Source organism: Halichoerus grypus, chromosome 6, assembly GCF_964656455.1.
Source record: "Halichoerus grypus chromosome 6, mHalGry1.hap1.1, whole genome shotgun sequence".
NCBI classification, from domain to species: Eukaryota; Metazoa; Chordata; class Mammalia; order Carnivora; family Phocidae; genus Halichoerus; species Halichoerus grypus.
Window position 1 is genome coordinate 168,276,380 of NC_135717.1, and position 22,264 is coordinate 168,298,643.

The 22,264-nt window shown below is 54.8% G+C and overlaps 1 protein-coding gene and 1 long non-coding RNA gene across 2 annotated transcripts in view; one reads left to right on the top strand and one right to left on the bottom strand.

Annotated features, from left to right (window-relative positions):
• Positions 1 to 2,860: 2,860 nt before the first annotated feature.
• LOC144382416 (uncharacterized) lies at positions 2,861 to 5,900 on the bottom strand. Its single transcript, XR_013449345.1, has 2 exons — positions 5,353 to 5,900; positions 2,861 to 3,270 (listed from the first exon to the last, which is right to left on the bottom strand). It is a non-coding gene; the product is annotated as an uncharacterized LOC144382416 (long non-coding RNA).
• CYTH4 (cytohesin 4) overlaps positions 3,982 to 22,264 on the top strand; it is a 28,400-nt gene continuing 10,117 nt past the window's right edge. The window contains exons 1-8 of the mRNA XM_036108706.2: positions 3,982 to 4,157; positions 10,791 to 10,873; positions 12,891 to 12,955; positions 14,452 to 14,518; positions 16,020 to 16,138; positions 17,354 to 17,434; positions 18,959 to 19,071; positions 20,837 to 20,985. Coding sequence (XP_035964599.1) covers positions 4,139 to 4,157; positions 10,791 to 10,873; positions 12,891 to 12,955; positions 14,452 to 14,518; positions 16,020 to 16,138; positions 17,354 to 17,434; positions 18,959 to 19,071; positions 20,837 to 20,985 — 696 coding nt within the window. The 5' untranslated portion in view covers positions 3,982 to 4,138. The remainder of the gene's footprint in view (positions 4,158 to 10,790; positions 10,874 to 12,890; positions 12,956 to 14,451; positions 14,519 to 16,019; positions 16,139 to 17,353; positions 17,435 to 18,958; positions 19,072 to 20,836; positions 20,986 to 22,264) is intronic.

Below are 22,264 nucleotides of genomic sequence, written 5' to 3' on the forward strand. Positions count from 1 at the left end.
ATCTACTGACTGGATGGATGGATGGATGGATGGAAGGTTTACTCCAACTCTACAGCCCAAATGGGCTCAAGGCAGGTTCTGCCCCTTACTCACTCTGTTAAGACCCTCTCTCTCCAGGTCTCAGTTATCACACATGTAAATGAGGTCATTGAATTAGACCATTCCTAAGCTCTTTCCAGCTCTCTTGCCCTCAAGTCAGCTATGTCCAACAGGTGAGGAATTCTGAGCTTGTGGGCAACAGAAAGCATCACCTACATGGATTTACTACAGTTGGATTCAAGTGCCAGACCTTTCCTACCTCTCCCCCAAGGGGTGGGCAAGCTATTAAACTTCTTTCTAAATGTTTGAAAGTGATGCTTGCGTAAGTTCAGAGTGGGAATGAAGTCAGACAGCGCAGAGCTTGAATCTGAGCTTGCCTCTTCCTGGCTGTGTGACCTTGAGCAAGTAACTTAACCTCTCTGAACTCAGTTTCCACATCTATAAAACAGGGATAGTAATACACTTTGTTGGGTTGTGGAAAAGATTAAATGAAAGGATGTGCAAGCACTTAGCATAGTGCCTGGCATGTAGTGAGCACTCCATAAATGGTGGTGGTGGAGGCTGTCTAAAGACCTCCCAGACCCCATGTCTGCAGACTGCTGTGTGTTGTTCCATAGCCAACTATGGACCTCCATGCAGTTCACATGGAGGAAGCAGACACCAATTTCAGGGAAAAGGGCTGACCTCAGGCCAGAAAGAGCCTCAGGAAGAGGCCTTTAAAGGAAGCCCTTCCCATCTTCATCTTTCTTCTTACCTGAAATTCAGGCACAATGGCTGGAAATCAGGCAGCCATTTTGGGCCATGAGGAGATCTTGAGGATAGAAGCAAAAAGTTAGAGGGAGCCTGGATCCCTGATTCCCAGGCTTCTATGAGAACAGTCCTATATTACCTACCTCAGGCTTCTTTCTCATAAGAGATAAATATACCTCTAATTTCTTTAAACCACTGTTATTTGGGCTTTCTGTGTCATATAAAGAAACCTAATTTTATCTGTCCCCATTTTGCAGATAAAAAAAAAAAAGAGGCTCAGATTAGAGAAATTTACACAACTAGCCAGTGCTGATTTGGGGTTTGAATCCAGGTCTCCACAGTTCCCCTCTAATTAAATCTCCCAAACCCATTGCCACCCACAATGAGAGGGTCTCTCCCTCCCAGACTACCTGCATACAAGCTGTTAGACATGGCCAGGGCTGGAAGAGCAGAGGGAAAGGAGCTGTGATCACAGAAGGCTTCACAGAGAAAGTGGCATTTGAGTTGAGTCTTAAAGAATGAGTTAGTCATAATAACTGAACCATTTAACCAGCCCTTCAGACAGAATGGGAAGCCCCAGATGCCAGCTTGTAGCCCCTGGCAAGGTCCATCCATTGGGCCTGGCTGCAGCATTAGGGCATGTTTCAGGGGTCCCCAAGACCATCCTCAGGTTCGGTGATTCACCTGGAGGACTCACAGAACTTAGCACATAGTCTTACCTACAGCTCTGATCTATGACAGCAAAGGGGTACAAAGCAAACCCAGAGAAAGTGCCTGGAGTGAGGTCCGCAGGAAACCAGGTGTGAGTGCCCAAGAGTCCTCTCCCACTGGGGCCACCCAGGAGGCACTAAATCCTCCAGTAGCAAAGTGTGCAAACGCATGTGAGGTGCTGTCAACCCAGGAAGCTCAATAGAGACTCGGCACCCAGAGTTTTTATTGGGGGCCAGGCATGTAGGCACCCTCTGCCCAGCATATACCAAACTTGCAGACGCCCAAAACAAAAGTAGGTGTTCAGCATAACCCACAGTATTTGTACAGTTTAGGCTCAGTGAGCCACTCTCATCAGGGAATAGCAGGAACCCTCCAGAAACCCAAGTTCCCAGACACCAGCCAAAAGCCAAACCTGCAAGCAGGCCTTGTAAAGGATAACAGTCCCAATCCTGATGTGTTAACTTTTCTGCATGGGGAATGACACCTTCCTCCCCATTTCTGTTTTTGAAGTGATCCAGGAAATGGGTTTTTGTGCCTCAGACCCAGATGTGTAGAGAAAAATCTAGTTTACTATGGAGACCATTTCAACAAGTTTCCTAGAGAATGACCTTGAGTTAGGCATGGGCCCAAGGGCAACAGGGGGGCTGGTTCCAAGAGTCCTGAGAGCACAAGACTGGCAGGTCTGGCCCTGAGCTGGCCACTAACTCAAGTTCCAACTTTGTCAAGCATGTCCCAGAAATGAGCCTCGGTTTCCACTTCAATGAAAGGAAGGCGTTGGATTTCACCTGTATCGGTGAGCTTTCGCTGCGTAACAAACCACCCCAAAAGTTGGTGGCTCAAAACAGCAAACATTTGTTATTTCTCACAGTGCTATGGGACAGCCATGAGGGTGGGACTCCACTTAGTGGTCCTTCTCCCACTGTTGCCCAGGCTCACTCATGAGGCTGCAACCAGGTGGCAGTCAGGACGGCTGGGCCTTTCTCCACGTGGCCTCCCATTCCCCAGCAGGCTAGCCCAGGCTAGTTCCCATGGAAGCTGGGCAGGCAGGTGGCCAGAGAGAGACACAGCCCAGCCCAGATTCAAGGGGCAGAGAAATAGAGTCCACCTCTTGATGGGCAGAGTGGCAGGGTAGCCTTGCAAAGGGGGGTGCACACAGGGAAGGGTGGAAAATGTAGCCAGCTTTGGCATCAACCATACTATCCCTATGTTCCTTTCCTTCCTTCCTTCCTTCCTTCCTTCCTTCCTTCCTTCCTTCATTGCTCTTACCAGACATGGAGACACGGAGGTGACCTTGTCCTCATGGGGCCCCCTACAGCCTGGTAGGGAAACAGATGAAGAAATCAATGGGTGCCACAAAAAGTTACACCGAGTGAGCATTTATTTTATAGATATTTCTTTACACAAGACTTTTTTCCACAAAGAAATTGGATCAGCCTGCCAGAAAAGGCACAAGGGAGAAAATTGGGATCCAGAAAGAAAATCGAAACCAAAAGGGAAAGGAGATAGTGTTCATTGAGGACCCACTATCCCAAGCATCCTACGCACATTCTCTCCCACCATCTTTTCTGTAACCCTGAGGTGAGCATTATCATTCCCTTTTATAGGTAAGTAAACTGTGGCTCATTGCAGATAAGTGGCCTTGCCCGAGTTCTCACGGGTCCCGAGTGGCAGAGCGGAGAGTCACACAGCTGAGTCTGGTCCCGAAGTCCATATGCTACAGTAGGGCAGCTGTAAAGGAGCCTCAAATTTGACTCTGAGTTTCCTAGCAGCCTGAGGGAAAAGAGAAACTAAACATATGATTGCCAATTGGTCACTAGATAGGAAAAAGCCAGACATGTCATGGAGGGAAAGCAAAGCCTTTCCTAGCACTGAATCCCTTTTCATTTTCCCAAGGGAGAGTAGACAAAAGAGAGCTTGTAGGGTAGAATCTTTGGGGCCCAGCTGTCCAAAGGTGACACTTCAGCTTATATCTGGGGAGGTTGCTAAGTAAATGTCCCACTGTCCCCTGGAGAAGACTGTGGCCCCCAGCAGCCATCATTCACTGTGTGCGCATGCGCGCGCGCGCGCGCGCGCGTGCGTGTGTGTGTGTGTGTGTGTCTGTGTGTGTGTGTGTCTGTGTGTGTGTGTGTCTGTGTCTGTGTGTGTGTGTGTCTGTGTGTGTGTGTCTGTGTGTGTGTGTCTGTGTGTGTGTGTGTGTCTGTGTGTGTGTCTGTGTCTGTGTGTGTGTGTGTCTGTGTGTCTGTGTCTGTGTCTGTGTGTGTGTGTGTCTGTGTGTGTGTGTGTCTGTGTCTGTGTGTGTGTGTGTCTGTGTGTGTGTGTGTGTGTCTGTCTCACTTTCTCTTTTTATCCCCCAACTCCTCCCTTTGCCTCTGTTGTCTCTAAATCTCCCTTGCCCGCACCCAAAAATGCAAAGAGTCCCTGCGACACGAAACTGCTGGTTTTAGGAAGTGCCGCTGTGTCGAGAGCCTGCACACCAGATCCCAGCAGACAGACTGACTTCCTCCCCACACGGGGCTGGGCGGGGCCCCCCGGAAGCGGCCTGCTGTAGCCGAGGTGACACATCTCTGCCCCGCCAGCTCCAGCAGCAGCTGGGTCAGCAGGAACGGCGGTACAGGCCACCCTTCCCCAGGGCCTCAGAATGGACCTGTGCCACCCAGGTAAGCACTTGGGGCCAACCTCTCTGGGCCTCAGTTTCCTCTTCTGTAAGATGGGGACAATAATGCCTGCTTTCGCAGGATCCTGGAAGGAATCGATTAATAAATAGATGTAAGACAGGTGGGAAACGCAGAAGGAAGCAACAAATGTTTATGAGCTCAGGCTGGGTGCCAAGCTGTGCTCCAGGAGCTGGGAGTCCAGTGAACAAAGCAGGCCCTGTCCCTTCCCGCCTGAGCTCACGCTCCAGATGGGGAGACAGACAGTAAAGGTATTAATGTAATATGTCAGGAGGTGACAAGCAGGAGGAAGAATAGCCAAGTAGGTAAGGATGATGGGAGAAGGTGGTCGAGAAGGGCTCAGGAAGAGACACCATTTGGGCAGAGGCCTGGAGGAGGGAGGGAGTGATCCATATGGGTTTCTGGGGAAGGAATATTCCCGGGGGAAGGAACCGTCAGTGCAAGAAAGGTTGCTCGAGGTGAAGATGATGATGTTGGTGACAATGGCTGTCTGGGCAGCACAAGGGCCCTGAAGCTCCCGTTTGGCCTTTGGGGATGGGGGGATGAGGACTGCCTTTGGGGAGGCTGAGGCCACCGCCTAGAGCACTGGTGGAGGGGGGCCAGGGAGGAGCAGCAGAGAACCAGGGCTGAGACCCTCCCCAGTGAGCAGGACCGTGTGTCCGGGGGGAAAGAGGAGAGGCACAGTTGGCACAGCTGGGAGGGGAGAGAACAGGATGGTGCTGCGTTTCTGCAAGGCACGGAGAAGAAGTGGGACAAAGCCTCTGTGCCCCATGCTCAGAATATCCCAGCATTGCCTGGAAGTCCAGAAGCCGAGCGCGGCCAGGAGCTGTCCAGGTCCCCAGGTTCAGATGACATCCACCCTGTGAGCAACAGAACCCTTTCTTCAAACAAAACCTAACACGGAGCGGTCTGACCCCGCCCCCCAGGCCTCCCGGGCCCTGCGGGCTCTGGGGAACCCAGTCAGAGAACCACCCATCCCTCTCAACTGCCTTTCGGCTTTTGGTGGCAGGTGGCTCACAGACTGGGCGGGCTCCAGGAGCATGTCTTAGGTGGTACCTAGAAGACAAGAGGGGACCCAGCGAGGAGCAGCGCCGGGCTCAAGGTCACTCAGCAGATACGAGGCGACAGGAGCGAGGGAGGTCATGTCCGCACACACTGCCTGGCTTCCCACCCTTCTTACCTTGTTCTTTCGGGGCTTCACAGACTGAGTCCTTCAGAACAGGGATGGTTGTCTCCACAATGAGGAAATGGAGGCTCCCAGAGGTGAACTAGAGGAGAAGGCTGACTTGCTTGACGTCAGAGGGCCAGAGCAGGGACAAGAGCCTGCAAGGAGAGCCGCGGGTTAGCCTGGGCTGTGGGAGACGGGAGGCCAGAAGCTGGGGTGCTGCTCTGCTTTAGGCTGGCCCTGGGGAAAAGTGGACTGAGTAAAGTCAATGCAGGTGGTGTGTCGGGAGGTCTGAGATCTCTGTGGATTGGTCCATCCATCCATCCATTCATTCATTCATGCTATCAACAGTCCTCCTGTGTGCAGGTCCTGTGCTGGGCAGTGTTGGGGACAGCAGTGACCCCGCTGTGGGCCCAGCCGTGGGGGAGCTGCTGGTCCAGGATGTGGGGGAGGGGAAGACAGATCCTGCAGCACAATGACCCAGGGCCGATGAGGAAGCGACTCCTTCCACCTGGGAGGGGGAGAGCCAGGAAAACTTCCTGGAGGAGTCAGAGGGAGGGAAGGAAGGTCATCCTCCATTACCCAGAGTGGGTCTTAATCAAAGCTCCTCCACAGCCAGGTGACTTCCCCTCTCTGAGCTCAGATTCATCATCTGTCAGTGGGCACCATCCTCCCGGCCCGAGCTGGGAGAGTAAGTAGGGACTGGGAGTCAGCCCCACCTGGCTCAGGTCCCAGCTCGGCACCAACCCACCCTTGGCCGTGATGGGCCTTTTCCTTCTTTTTTTTTTTTTTTTTTTTTTAAGATTTTATTTATTGAGCGAGATAGTGATAGAGAGAGAGCATGAGAGGGGGAGAGTCAGAGGGAGAAGCAGACTCCCCACTGAGCAGGGAGCCCAATGCGGGACTCGATCCCTGGACTCCAGGATCATGACCTGAGCCGAAGGCAGTCGCTTAAACAACTGAGCTACCCAGGCGCCCCGGGCCTTTTCCTTCTGTGGGCTCCGGCTCCCCATCTGCACTGTAGACAGGATGATGACCAAGGTCCCCCAGGACAGCCTCCCCTCCTGCCATGTGTTCTGCCCAGAAGCAGATCAGGCCCCTCCCCCAGGGCCTGCCGGGAAGGCTAGAGGTCCAGGCAGCAAAGCCCCTACGTGACCAAAGATAGCACCTTTGGGCTGGTGCAGGGAGGCTGGGCGTAGTCAAAAATAGACACAGCTTGGCTCTGGGGGTGGGGAGGAAGCCACACGACACCCACAGAGCCTCGGGGGCTGGGCTGGGGAGCAGCTCCGCCAGACACCCCCTCCTGCCCCCGTGCCCCTCATGCTGAGACTCTGAGGCACCTCTGCCCTCGGGGCCCCAGGATCGCACCCTCCTCCTGCCCTGGAAAGGGGAAGCAGGGCCAGCTGTTCTGGAAGCGGGGCTGCAAGCAGAACAATTTCTAAAAATACGATGGAAAAGAGGAAGGACAAAGGGGAAGTTGGGAGGAGCTGGGGAACGGGTCGGGGTGGGCACCAGGGCACCCTCAGCTGGCCTGGGCAGCCCCAGCCTGCAGCGTGGGGGGCGTCCGTCGTCCACGGGCAGCCGTCGTGAGGTGGGAAGCTCAGAGCCCAGGGAGGAGTCAACAGAGTTCATGGTGGTGGCTTTGGTCCTTCTCCTTTTATTATTTGTTTGTAGTTTTATGTCTATTGTTATCAAAATGCGCCTCCCATGAGCTGCTCCGGTGTTTGAAACTCCAGCATCACCAGGCTCTCACTCTGTGTCCTTGTCACCCTCCCCAAAACATCTGTGCCCTCAGCTCTGAAATGGGGAGAAGTCCCCGCTTTGAAACACGGAGGTCAAGGGTTGGAAGGTGGGGTGCTTCCCGTGATTGTCGGGACAGCACAGGGGTCAGAATCCTGTTGGGGTCAGAATCCTGCCAGAAGGGGACAGGGGACAGGGAGGATCCATGAGCATGCCTGTCAAACCCCAAAAGAAGCTCTGTGAAGAAAGAAGGCAAAACAGCCCCCTCCCCACCCCCGCACCATCCCACTATCCCGAGAACACTCTTCACCCACACCTGCACCTCGGTCTCCCCAGCTCGAGGAAGTTGGCTTGGTTTTCTCTCTCACCCCCCAGAAAGGGAAAGAGGAACCGACTGTGGGCATCATTCCGCATCTGGCCTTCATTCTCAAACACATCGTCATGGTCAGCATTTCCATGTCAGGACCACCAGGGCTAGTGTCTGATGGGGCTTTGATGATTTGCATGAAAGTATCTGGCATCAGAAGATCCCCATCAGGGCGGTGGCCTCGGAGTCCTAGCTGGGCCTGGATGTCACCACTCTCCAGCTGTGTGACCTCGGGCAGGTCACTGGACCTCTCTGAGCCTCGGTTGCCTCACGTATAGAATGAGATCAGACAGACCTTCCTCCGGAGCTGTCATCGGGATCCAAAGGGATAGAGGACGGCGAGAGCCCGGAGCCCACAGGGCCTGGCACATAGTAGGGGCCCCAGCAGCGTGCTGCCCCCAACAGATAGCTTAGCTTGTTTATTGAGCAGATCCCGGAACCACTGCGGAGACAGGAGGGACGTGAGGGAGAGGCCCAGACACCGCACCGGAGGGCACCTGAGAGGGGAGAGAATCAGTGGGAGCTACCAGGCCGAGGGGAGAAGGAAAGGCATTACAGACGTGGGGAGGGCCCACGTGGGAGCAAGCGGAGGACGTCCAGGAGGCCGAGGGCCGGGGCAAGGACATTGCGGCGTGCGCTGAGGATGGCGCTGTGCCTGCAGGACTGGTGGGCCCCGGGCAGATTTGGGGTCTTATCCCCAGGACACAGGGACGCCGTGGGAGACTGGATTGGAGGTGCCGAGTGGAGGCAGGGAGACACAGGGATGCCCTGCAGTCATCCAGGGCAGAGCCTGTGGTCTGCGTGGGGGTGGGGCGGGGCCGTGGGAACAAAGGGGATGGGCAGGGCGTGGGGGTGGGGAGACTTGAAGGAGAGAGAGCAAGAGAGCACTGTGTGTCACGTGTCTGCTGGGATCCTGGCCACTTCCAGGAGCTGTAAGGATTAAAAGGCACAATTTATACAGAGCTACTGGCATAAAGTAGGGGTTTTTGAGCTGAAGGTTAATGGGCCTCTTGCTTTGTCCCCTGGTATAAGGGCCGCCTCCCCCCTCCTCTCTGGAAGCCAGGCTCTCTAGGCCTGCCGAGCTCAGAGTTGCAGGGACAGAAAGGAAAATTCCCAAATGGGGGTCACCAGGGGGCGGGTACACGGAGTCACTCCTCCTTGTGCCTGGATCTGTGTCGGTGACCTGTTGGGGACAGAGCACCACTAACGGTCGTTGGCTTAGGGTGTGTACTGCATCTGGGTGGATGGTGCCTGGTCCAAGCAGGATGTCGGCTCCAAGCTGGTATGTCTGCTGCACCTTCAAGAAGCTGTGCCTTCGCTCCATCGGGCTGGCAGCCTCTGGGGGCGAAGTGCCTGAGAGGACCAGCAGGGCCAGGGCCGTATTCTCCTCCCACACCGGCTTCTCTGTAAATAGGGTCCCTTGAGGGCCGCCTGGGTGGCTCAGTCGTTAAGCGCCTGCCTTCGGCTCAGGTCATGATCCCAGGGTCCTGGGATCGAGCCTCGCATCGGGCTCCCTGCTTTGCGGGAGGCCTGCTTCTCCCTCTCCCACTCCCCCTGCTTGTGTTCCCTCTCTCGCTGTGTCTCTCTGTGTCAAGTAAATAAATAAAATCTTTTTTAAAAAAGTTCTCTCTGTTTGCCAAACTATGGAAAGAGCCCAGATGTCCATTGGCAGATGAATAGATAAAGAAGATGTGGTATATATATGTACAATGGAATATTACTCAGCCATCAAAAAAATGAAACCTTGACATTTGCAATGATGTGGATGGAACTAGAAGGTATTATGCTAAGTGAAATAACTCAATCAGAGAAAGACAATTATATGATTTCACTCATATGTGGAATTTGAGAAACAAAACAGAGGAACATAGAGGAAGGGAGGGAAAAATAAAACAAGACGAAATCAGAGAGGGAGACAAACCATAAGAGACTCTTAACCATAGGAAACAAACTGAGGATTGCTGAAGGGGAGGGGGTTGGGAGTTGGGGTAACTGGGTGATGGGCATTAAGGAGGGCATGTGATGTAATGAGCACTGGGTGCTATATACAACTGATGAATCACTGAACTCTACCTCTGAAACTAATAATAACGGTACATTAACTAAATGAATTTGAATAAAACTTAAAAAATATTCTCTCTGCTTTCACTTGAGAGGGATAATGTCTGTCCTTAAAAAACCTTAAAGAAATGTGAGCAGGTATTCCGTAAAGCTAGGACTTAAAGGGTCGGGGAGTGTATGGACAGGCAGACAGGCATGCCAGGGTGGAGGATCTGCATGAGCAAACGTGTGGAAATAAGACAGAGACAGTTTGGGGACAGTGAGGAGCTGGTAAGGGGACTGTCAGGCTCTTAATGAGAATAGTGGGGAATAAGGCTGGCTGGGAAGGCCAGGATCAGGATGAGAACTTTTCTCTCTAAGTAGTAGGGAGTCCTTGGGGATTTTGACCGGGTGAGCGTTGTGGATGGAACAGGATGCATGATGGGTTAGAGGTGGGTCGCTGACCCCAGTGTGGCACCTTGCACAGAATACCAGCACACACATGTCTCCCTTCATTCATTCCCAGGTGATGAGGAAGGAACCCAGGCTTTGTAGCCAGCCCAATCCAAGTCCCACTCTGGCTCAGCGGCTTGTCCCTGTGCAACCCTGAGCAGGTCACCTCGTCTCTCGGAGCCTCAGTGTCTAGAGCAGGGACTGTGAATTGTCCCCCAAAACCCAATCTCCCCATCTTACATAATAAGGGTATGAGGACCACCATACTAAAGGCTCATTTCCCAGCTTCCCTTGCAGCTAGGTGTGGTCATGTGACTACTTCTGGCCAATGCCATGTGAGACAAAATGATACACCACTTCCTGGTTATGCAAATAAGTAAGTGGATAAATGATAAACACGGGATCCAGGGAAAGAGGAAATGAAAGTTCCAAGGAAGGACAAACGCCTCCAGCAAGTATTCTGAGTACCTGCTATGCGTCGGGTTCTTTCTAGGGGCTGAGCAGTGAGCAAAATTGTTGATGTGTCTGCTCTCATGGTGCTGGGAGTATAATGAGTAGAACAGAAAAGATGCAAATAAACAAAATGGTTTCAAGGAATCTGTACCGAAAGGGTACAAAGCTGGGTAGGAAGGGAAGGTAGAGGAAGGGCCTGCTTTAGAGAAGGTAGTCAGGGAAGGCCTCCTGGAGGAGGTGACATCTGGACCAAAGCCTGAGTGATGAGGGCAAGCAAGCCATGGGTTTCTGGAAGGAAGAGGGCCCTGGCGGAAGCAAGAGCTAGCCTGTGTGGCTGGAGGGGAGTGATGGAGGGGAGGGTGGTGAACGGGCCAGTGACCACTGGTTCTTCTCTCTCCAGACCCAGCAGAGCTGAGCAGCGGGGAGACAGAGGAGCTGCAGCGGATCAAGTGGCACCGGAAGCAGCTTCTGGAAGACATCCAGGTGTGTGCACACTCACACACTCACACTCACAAATGTGCGTGCGCATGTCTACACACACATTCATGCTGACACACCTTCCAAGCACACCCACCCGGAAGCAAGCACTCCTACACACTCACACACCTCCCCACTCCTGACCGAGGCTGGTCGGACAGCAGGGCCAGGCTCCAGCCCACACGTGGCCTCGGCCCCGGCCCCCAGGAGTGGGGAGACCAGAATCCCAGGGGGACTCCCCACTGCCGGGCCCAGCTGCCAGGACCCGGAGAGAGCCAGGAGCGTGGGGGAGGGGAGGGGGCAATTGGCTAAGCACCTACTGTGTATAGAGCCCCACCCAGTGCTCTCTACACTTCACAGCACGGCAGGCTCTACTCCAATCCGTGTGGCCCCCATCAGGCCTCACCTCCACGCTGGGCCTCAGTTTCAGCCCCTCTAAAACTTAAACCATTTCGTCAAGATAACACCGGTATGTGCCCGGCACTCGCCAATGCACCAGTCGCTCAAACATTCACCCATGTGATTTTTAGCCCCCTGTGAGGCAGGCCCTGGTTCTGTTCCTGGAATGTGCCAGGCTCCGTCCTGCCCCTGGGCCTTTGCACTCACAGTTCCCATAGCCTGGGACTCTCCCACGCTCTCCTCGTGGCACCTCATTCTCGTGACTTCACTGTCAGCTCGAATGCTGCCTCCTAGAGACTGCCCTGACCCTGACCGCCCGGCTGGGGTTGCGGGGACCCCACTCCCACCCCACACACCTCTACCTAAGAAAGTTGAAGATACAGAATCATTCACTCAGCAGGTATGTTCTCGAGACCTACCATGTGCCAGGCTCCTGTACCATGACTCCGATCATTTTCCTTTTTTTTTTATTTGAGTAGCGTTGACACGCACTGTTCCATTAGTTTCGGGTGTATGACATGGTGATTGGACAAGCCTATCCCTTACGCCGTGCTCACCACAATGTAGCTTCTCAGATCATTTTCTGCACGGTCATTTCACTTGCCCATGGCCCCATGATCCCAACCCCACCCAACTGGGAGCTCCACAAAAGCTTAGGTTTCTCTTGCCCACCATCATACCCCAACTCAATAGTCAAAGCATAGTAAGTGCTCAATTAATAATTGCAAGTGAATCACGGGGAACTCGCTCAGTGACTTGGCCAAGATCATCACATGGGCAGACGCTGACTGGGCTCAGGTCTAGTCTCCAGACCCCCATGCTGCCCCTGGGTTCCCGGACAAGCCTGGGGAACCACGCTCATGCCACAGATTGCAGGGAAAGGTGAGGAGGGGCTGGGCTGGGTTCTAGGGGCTCTTGCCAGGGACTCATGTTGCTGCTCCGCAAGGGGGTGCTGGACAAGCCGCCACTCTGCTATCTGCCCAGGGGTTGTGGTTGGCGTAATTAGGGGGTCCTCTTCCCCTGGGCACCTCCTGCAGGGTCAAAATGAAAAAGGCTAGAGGGGAGTGGGGAAAGCACGGACTTGGAATCAGACCTTGGACATGGCACGTCACCTCTCTGCACCTCAGCGTCCTCTTCTGTAAATTCCACTGGGATTACAAGGTCCCTGAGAAGAGGGCCTGCACTCTCTGGTACCCTGGTGTACCCATAACTCCTGGCCCATAGTGGGCACGGAGTCAAGGGCGAATGGCAGAGTCATTGGATGCGGGATGGAAGCCAGAGAGGAGTGTCTAAAAGGCAGGAGACACCACAGCCACAGAGGGGAGAAGGAAGGCTGGAAATAGAATGGGGGGAAGGGTGGGGACTTGGGGACTGCCTCCCCCAAGACAGGAGCCTTTGGGGAATTGGGTATCAACAGGCAATAGGTTGGCTTGGGATTGTGAGGATAAGAAATATCTGGGAAAGTGGTCTGTCAGGGGTAGGGGCACTCAGGGGCAGCTCCGTGGAGTCGGGGGTCACGCCCACGGGTGCAAGTGGGTGTGGGGGAGGGTGTTCGGGAATCTCTTTCTGTCCCACCCTCCGTCCCTGACTTTCCCGCCCTGTCGTGCCCCCTGCCACCCCACAGAAGCTGAAAGACGAGATCGCAGATGTGTTTGCCCAGATTGACTGCTTCGAGACCGCGGAGGAGAGGTGAGGGGCCGGGCCAGGGGACACTGAGAAGCTGCCACGGTGGCTTCCCAAAGATGTCACACCCCAGGAATGAGCATGAGGGAGCAAGGGGCCATGCATGGGGCTAGGGCCCTGGTGAAACCAGGGGTCAGCCTGGAGGAGGCGGCAGTGGAGGTGAGATAGGAACAGGGAGGACCCTAGACTCCATCGCGTGGTCTGGTCTGGTCCTTACTTCCAACGGCCCCCTCTTTTGAGAGACACCCCACCCTCAACCCCTCCACCCAAAGTCTCTCCCAACCCACCCTGACCCAGCCCCTGATCAGTCGCTGGCCACGAGCATCATGGGATGGGCCGGGAGAAGGGGAGTTCAGCCCCAAGGAGGAGGACCAGGAGCCAAGGGCCTCACAGGGACCAGAACCTGGCCGTGGCAAGGCCAAGGCTGGCCCACCTCACTCCACCCATAGGGTGTCATCCACACGCCCCTCCTGTGGGAAGACTCCCACTGGCTCTGTGACCTGGAGCTGGTCCCCTTCCCTCCCTGGGCCTCAGTTTCCCCACTTGTGGAGAATAAGAATCTTGGTTCAGGAGCGCCTGGGTGGCTCAGTCAGTTAAGCGTCTGCCTTCAGCTCAGGTCATGATCCCAGGGTCCAGGGATCGAGCCCCAGTTTGGGGTCCCGGCTCAGTGGGGAGTCTCCTTCTCCCTCTGCCTCTGCCTGCCCCCCGCCCCGCGACTGCTCATGCTTTCTCTTGTTCTCTCTCTCTCTCAAAAAAAAAAAAAAGAAAGAGAGAGAGAATGTTGGTCCCTACATAATCCCCTAAGGCCTCAGATACTGACTGCTACAACTTTGTCTCAGGAAATCAGCCCTGCCCCTGCCACCCCTTGGTCTCCGATCACCTTTCTAGCCCCACTCACCAATCACACAGGCAAGCATGGACACACACGTGGCTGCCCTGGGTCTCCAGAGGCCTTGTTCCAGCTCCAACAATAACACACATCTACAGAGCACCTACCACCGAGCTATTTTGAACGCTTTCACCTCTCCACAATGCTGGGAGGCAGGTGATGGTGTCATCCCCATTTTACAGAGGAGAAAACTGAGTCCCAGAGAGATAAAGTGATTCACCTTATGTGGCTCAGCCAACAAAGTAGCGGAGTGGGATTTGCACCAGGAGTCCAGCTCCAGAGCCCGTGCCCTCACCCCCAGCCTCCCTGTTATCCTGCAGAGGCCCCTCTAAATGCTCTCCCTGGAGCAACTCTGGCCTCCCAAGGCCATGGCTCCAGAGCTGGTTAAAATGCTGGCGCCGGGCCCATCGGAAGAATCTGATTTAGTAGCTCTGGGAGGGGCCCAGATCCTGCATTTCTCGTGCTCTCCCAGGTGATTCCGATGCAGGGTGTGAGGACCCCACTTGGAGGCTCTTGGGGAATACTGGTTCTAGCTGAGCAAAGCATCCTTAGGGCTTGGAGGGGGTGCCCTGGGGTCCTGGGGCAGTCCAGCCTGACATCTTTGTGTCTACAGCCGGTTGGTGCAGAAGGAGAAGGAGCTATGCATCGGGCGTAAGAAGTTCAATATGGACCCCATGAAGGTAGGCAGTTGTGGGGGGCTCAGGTGGTCCTGGGGCCGGGGGAGCTATAGGCTGGAGACCTTCACAATGGCCTCTTGTTCCCCTCAACTGACAACTACCCACCTTACAAATGAGGAAATTGAGGCCCAGCAGAGCTCAGTACCTGTCCAGTGTCCCACAGTCCGTCAGGGCTGAAGGGCTCTGTCACCCCATAGCATAGCATGAGGTGGGAGCCAGGAGGATGTGGGGACATTGCGTGAAGCCCACAGACTTGGAGTCCGCTGGCTGAGCGTCCGCTTCCTCCTTTGTGAGTAGGTCTTTGGACAGTGGGGCCCTTAGATCCTGGGGCTCAGTCTCCAGAAGTGTCTTCCAGCCTCTCTGACAGGGGGAGCCAGTCTGGGGCCCCTGGCACGGAGCACCCAGGGCTTGCCCCTCCCCCACTCCCCCTACACCCCCCCACCTCTCCCCCTGCCTCCGAGCAACCCCAGCCCCACCTCTCAGCCAGCTAGGTGGCAGCCGGTTCCCTTCCTGCTCGAACAAAGACGGGAGGAAGCCACAAGCTGACACACGGAGGTGGGGTCAGGGCAGCCAAGGGGTCCCTGGAAATTTACTGCCCTGGCTGAGAAGGCTGCCTCTTCCCCATCACAGTGTCACACACCCATTCGCCTCCCTTGGACCCCGGCCCCATCCACGCGGCACACACACACACACACACACACACACACAACGCATGCACACACACATGCACACTAACTCCTACTCCCACCAGAGCACCGGAGGACCTTCTGTCTGTCACTGAGAGCCTCCCTCCCACCTGCCCCCCATCTTCCAGCAACCTCTTCCCCAAGACAGACAGGGACATGAAGGAGCCCTCACAGAAAACCAGAGACCAACTCCTCAAACTCCCAAAATTGGACAGATTCTGAGTGCCGGGGCTGGTGGGGGGCAAGAGGTGTGTGTGATATCGTCAGATCAGAAAAGCAGTTTCACGTAGAAAGGGAAGGAAAGGCGCCACGTTGGACACTGTCTCCCTCTGAGTGGTGGGATTCGGCCATTTCCTCTCCTTTGGATTTAGCTGGGTTTTTTCTGATTTATATACAATGGACATAGATTATTTGTGAGAAAAAAAATGAAACACTATTTTTAAATATATGAGCTTTAAGGGGACAGAAGAAATGTCTGAATCATTGAATCTTAAAGTTATAAATTCATAGAATCATTGAAGCATATAATCCTAGAGTTCAGACTGAAGGGGACCTGGGGAGACCATGGCGTGAACCTGGTTTGCAGAAATGCTCTCTCTCTTTGCATGCCTCCAGTGATGGGGGACTCACCACCTTACAAAGTCAGCTTCTCTTAAGGAGGACAGAACTTCCCAAAACAGTCTGTGCCTATGTCAGAATGCCAGGCCCCAGTGCCCCACCACCTGTCCCACACTCTGGCCACGGAGGCCCCCTCCCTTCCTCCTCTCAGGCCAGCAGCTGTGTGGGGGCTGATCGTGGGCTCTGTGTACCCCCTCCAGGGCATCCAGTATCTCACTGAGCACAAATTGCTGACCCCCAACGTCCAGGACATCGCGCAGTTCCTGTACAAGGGCGAGGGCCTCAACAAGACGGCCATTGGCACCTACCTGGGGGAGAGGTAAGGTGGGGTGTGGCCTTAGGGAGATAGGGAATGAGGGTGTGCAGGTGTGTGTGTGTGTGTGTGTGTGTGTGTGTGTGTGTGCAGGTAAATGAGGGAGTGAATTATGTTAGGGGAATCATAACTCTTGGGCTTGAGAGGGCTAACTGATCACTCCCCTCCACCTTCTGAACCAAAGCCTGGCTTCCTTCCTTCCTTCATTCACTCATTTGTTTAACAAATAGATATTTTTTAGTATCTACCATGTGCCAGGCGGTATGTAATCCTTGAATTTATCCCAGTGAACAAGACAAACAAAACTCCTGCCCTCAGGGAGATAACATTAAAAGACAGATCCCAACATATGTAAAATATGTTAGAAAATTGCAAGTTCTTTGGAATGCAAATAAAGTAGGGAAGGGAGATGAGAACCACTAGGAACCGTGGGTCAAGGGCTGTGACTTTAAATATTATAGATAGGAAGGGTCTCGTGGAGGAAGGGTCACGTGGAGAAAGTGATGCTTGACACTTAAAGGGGGTAAGCAGTGAAGACATCTGGGGGAAGAACATTCCAAACAAAGGGAACAGCACATGCAAAGTCCTGGAGCAGAAGCATGCTCAAGGAACAGCAGGCTGGTGAGATTAGAAGAGACCAAGGGAGGGAAGAAGTAGTAGGTGACAAGGTGGGGCTCCATGGGAGGGTTCTGGGCAGAGGAGTGGTGAGAAAGGACCCCTCTGGCTGTTGGGGGTGCCAGGTGGGCTGTAAGTGACAAGAGGGGAGCTAGACCAGCGACTCTTCTCCCAGGCTCCCCGGTGAACACATTCCTTCTCCTAAGAGAGCAGAGGATGCAGGTGGCAGAAAAGGGCAGAGCTTCCAGATTTGAGCTGGGAAGTGGGAAGAAATAGGAGTAGGCGTGGTTCTCTCCATTTTACGGATGAGGACACGGGGGCTTGGGGAGGTCCAGCGGCTTGAGTAGGGTCATCCAGGCAGGAAGTGACAGAGGAAGGACTTGACGCAGGGCAGGCTGCTCCGAAGCCAGGGCTCTCCTCCCGGGTGAACACACCATGGGGGGGTGTGGGGGATGATGTGAGCTCAGACAGAGGTGAGCAGACCAGAAGGTGGCTGGGTCCAGAAGGAGGACGTGGCTCCCGTCCCCCCTCCCCCCCCAGCCCCCTCCAGGAGGTGGGTGCCAGCAAGTTCCCAAGTGCATGTGCCCTCCTTCCTGCCCTCTCCAGGGATCCCTTCAACCTGCAGGTCCTCCACGCCTTTGTGGACTGCCACGAATTTGCCAACCTCAACCTCGTGCAAGCCCTCAGGTGAGTGGTCCGGAGAGCAGGGCCCCGCCCCCGGGGGTGGCCCAGCCTGGGGCGGGGCAGGGGGATCAGGAGCCACACTCATGGCACAAAACAGCATCACCCCTTGGTCTCTGATACCTCTGATCACCTTCCTGCGACCACTGCTCCTCGTGATCTTACATTATTACAGCCGTATTTGATTATCGTGACGACTGTTACTACTACTTCTGCTATTCCCACTACTTTTGAGATTAGTGTTACAGAGCAGTAGGTATTCCCTTTATTATTACATATTAAACTCTGGAGCCAGACTGCCCGGTTCATATCCCAGCTCTGCGACTCATCCCTGGGGCAAGTCTCTGTGCCTCAGTTTCTTCATCTGCAAAATGGGAATAATAATAGGACCAATTAGGGGCTCCTGGGTGGCGCAGTCATTTGGGCATCCAACTCTTGGTGTCGGCTCAGGGCATGATATCAGGGTCCTGGGATGGAGCCCCACGTCGGGTTTGCGCTTAGCGGGGAGTCTGCTCGAGGTTCTTTCCCTCCCTCTCTGCCCCACCCCACCCCGTTCCCTCTGTCAAATAAATAAATAAATCTTTAAAAAATAATAATAATAGGGGCTCCTGGGTGGCTCAGTTGGTTAAGGGTCTGCCTTAGGCTCAGGTCATGATCCCAGGGTCCTGGAGTCAGGACCCGTGTCCGGCGCCCTGCTCAGCGGGGAGTCTGCTTCTCCCCCTGCCTCTGCCCCTCCTCCTGCTCATGCTCTCTCTCACTTGTTCTCTCTCAAATAAATAAAATAAGTAATTAAATATTTAAAAATAAAGAAATAAAAATAATAATAATAACAGTACCAAATTCATAGGGCTGTACCAACTAAACAGAAAGTACTTAGAATTGGCTTAGTAAGTCTTGCTGCTATGAGTAATGCCTGGAAAATCAGCTCCCGAATGGGGGCATTTGATCTGGGCTTTGAAGGGTGATTAGGAGTTTGCAAGGCAGAGAAGGAAGAAGCCACTAGAACCCAAGCCATGTGGCCTACCCTCCAATTCCCACGCTCTTTAAGGGAGAGGGGTAAGTGCTCAGGAGTCTCCAATATTCAATCCTTCCTTCTTTTGCTCGTTACTGAGCAGTCCCTGGGCACCCAGGCCGGGGTGAGGTCAGCAGGAGGTGTGAGAGGAGCCGTACAGACAGCCTTTGCCCTTGGGGAGCTAAGTTCGAAGCTCTGGAAGGGTTTAAGTTCACAGAACAGGAAGCCCAGCCAGCGGAAGGCACCTGGCCAGGGGTCCCCAGTCAGATCCCAGGGCAGACAGAGGCCTCCCCTGGGCTGAGGCGGAGGGGGCCACAAAGGGTTCTGGGCCCAGATGGGGAGGGGGGCCCCACTCCACTTTGAAAGAAAAGGCACCTCCCTGAGCGCCTAGAGGACAGGGGCAGACTCTCCCATGTACAGAATAAAGACTAAGGCTAAGAGAGGCATAGCAGCTTATCCAGGGTCCCCCCACCCCGTGCCACTGGGATCCCCACCCACCGCCCCATTCCTCCCCCCAGACAGTTCCTGTGGAGCTTCCGGCTGCCAGGCGAGGCCCAGAAGATCGACCGGATGATGGAGACGTTTGCCACCCGATACTGCTTCTGCAACCCAGGCGTCTTCCAGTCCACAGGTGCCTGTGTGGGAGGGGACGTGGGGCTGCGGGACCCCTCCGGAACTGCGGGACTTCTCAGGTCCCCCCCGAGCACCCAGACCCTGGGAGCCCAGACTTCTTCTCTGAGTGCCAACACTGGGCCAGTCCCTCTGCTGGACGCTTGTCAGGCAGGGCTGCCTCAGGGCCCGGTCCTTGGGAGAGGAGGCAGGAAATGATGCACAGTCCCCCTGGCTGAGGGCAGCGATGGCAGAGTCAGCCTATCCAGGACGGCTTCCCAGAGGCAGTGGGGTCTGAACAGGGCTTTAAAGGATGAATAGGAGTTCTCCAGCGGGTCAAGGTGGAGAAAGGACCCTTCGGGCAGGAGTTTTCATCTGGGCAAAGGCCAGAAGCAGGAAACACGCTGGGCAGAAGGTCGGGGGCACAGGGGTATAGAAAGATACCAGCAAAGATCAGTACTGCACACACCGCCCCGCCCCCAGCAGGGTGGACAAGAAGTCTCCGCGGCAGGCTTGTCCTGGCTTCTTCTCTGTACCTGAAGTTACCGCAGCAACAATAACGAATCCCATTTCTTGAGCGCGGCCTGTGCAAAGTCAGGTAATCCTTGCCTCCGCTCTGAGGTCAGCAGTGTTCTCCTCTCCACGTCTAACACAGACTCCGAGAAGCGCCGTGGCTTGTCCATGGCTGTGTGACCATAGTCAGGTCCCATGGAGCATCTGCCCTCTCTTGTAGTTGCCTATAAATTGGGGGTGTGTTTCTTTATCATCTGTCACCTCCACCAGTCTAAATACCCCACAGGGGTAGGGACCATATCAAATTTATTCACCAATGAGTCCCCAGTCCAGAGCATTTCATGGGTGCACAATAAATACTTACAGAAAGGACAGAATTTTAAAGCACCAGATTTGAATCAGTCTAACTGCGTCATTTTGTGGCCTTGGGCGTGTAACTGAAGCTCCTTGTGCCTCAGTGCCCTGCTCTGTACGATGGGGTTAGTAAGGACACTTGCCTCACAGGGTTGTGGTGGGAATGGACAGCTATTAGGTGGTTCTGTTGGATGCCACTGTTTTCAGGGGTAGAATCGTTGATGTCCTAGAGCATGACGATACTTCAGGTTAAACCTCCTGATGTCACAGATGGAAAAGCCGAGGAGGTCAGGTACATTCCCAAGGTCCACCAGGGAGCTGGGGACACAGCTGGACTTCTCTGGCTCTGGACCCAGAGCCTAAAAATGCCCCAGAGGAGCAATCACCTCCCTCCCAAATGCTCAGCCCGGCCTCGCCCCCAAGCCCATGAAAGTCTGAAGAATGGAACAGGAGCTTGGGCCCCAGGAGCCCTGCAATGCCGGCAAGATTGCCAAGCAGCACGTGACTAAGCCTTGAACAGTATAGCCAACAATAAGTGTTCTCCGAGTTCTGAGGAGGCAGAGAACAGAGTGGGCAAGGAGGCTGGAAGAGCTCGGGGAGAGGCTTGAGCTCAAGCTGAAAGGGGAGGGTTGAGATGGGTAGCAAAGGGAAGGGGAGGGCGTGCCTGGCAGGGGGCCCAGCAGGAGTCAAAGTGCAGGGGTGGGAAGGCGTGGGAAGGCCTCAGGAGCGCGGCAGCTGAAGTTTCTTTGGAGCAGGGAGGCCTGTAAGAGCGGGGAGGAGGCCAGGTCTCGAATGCCAAGCTAGGACAGCATGGACCTTTGGGGTGTTGAGACAGCTGATGCTTGGCCCCTCGAAGCGGTCAGGGCAGAGGAGGCGAGAGTGACCAGGGCCAGGACTGTGACTGCTGTCCCATCTCGCAGACACCTGCTACGTCCTGTCCTTCTCCATCATCATGCTCAACACCAGCCTCCACAACCCCAATGTCCGGGACAGGCCGCCCTTCGAGCGCTTCGTGTCCATGAACCGAGGCATCAATGGTGGCGGTGACCTGCCTGAGGAGCAGCTGCGGGTAAGAGGAGTGCGGCCCAACCCTCCTGGTCCCCAGGCATCCAGGAAGGGCCCGTCTTTAGGTGGACAGTCCAAGAGGGGCTCCTCTGAGATAGACCACTCCAAGAGGGGGCTCTGAGATGGACCACCCAGGTTGGTGACCGTCTTGAATTGGGCCACCACCAAACGGGTCGGTCCTGACATGGGCACTCCCAAGTGGCCCCCATCTTAAGGGGGATGTCTGCTGTAGACCACCCAGGAGGTCCTCCCAGACTTCATCCTTTGGGGAACTCTGGGCACCCATCAGTCACACTTTCCAGAAAGGGCGCCTCACACAACTCGGGTGTGTTGCTTGGAATCCCAGATTCTTAGAGTCTCTGCGTGTCAGGGCTGAAAATCCTCAGACTCTGCTAAAAGCCTTCCCTCCTCCAGAGAGGGGGAAACTGAGGTCTTCCACAAGGCAGCTTGCGAGCCAAGCAGAACGCGGGCCTCCCCGTCTCTTCCTCAAACAGCCCCCACACTGCACCAGGTCCTGTGCCCGGCACAGGGCACCCGGGGATGAATCAACCACCCAGGCCAAGTTCAGGGTCTGGTGGGAAGATGATGCCTATGTGAATTATAGCCCCATGTGATCCATGCTGTACTAACTACGGGGACATAGCGGCAGAGACACAGAGGACATTACTGTCGCTCTCCTGGGGGCAGAGAAAGGAGGCCATCCTGGAAGACTTCACAGAGGAGAAGACTTTTGAACTGGGCCTTGAAGATTGAATGGGAGTTTTCACAGAGGGAAACAGGGAAAGGACAGTCCAGAAAAGGGAAACTGCCAGAACCCAGGCCTCGCCTGGCTGGGAAAGGGAGAAGGGTCCGCAGTGGCTGGCTGGGGGTGTGGGTATGTATGGATAGGGACACGTGGCAAGGTGGGGAAGGAGGCTTCGAATGAGCCTCAGGGGGTTGCCTGGTAACTATGGGCAACACGGAACTGGAACTGTTTTTGTAAACACAGGAGTGAGCTGCAGAACCTGGTGCAGCAAAAATGAATTGACAGTTCATTTCCAGGACTAAAGATGCCCCAGAACTCAATAAAGCTCCCGTTGCTTCCTGGTGACAGCCTGGCAGGAGGGGAGGAGAGGGTGAGAACCCCACCCTCCCAGCTTAGCACCCCGCCAGGTCTGGGGGGAAGCCTGGGTCTGGAAGGACTCGGGTGCCCCTCCCTGTTTGAGAACTGCCACGCCCTTAGCCCACCACCCTCCTCGGTCCCCAGAGGAGAAAGTTTATCATGGGGGTGGGGGTGGGGGGAC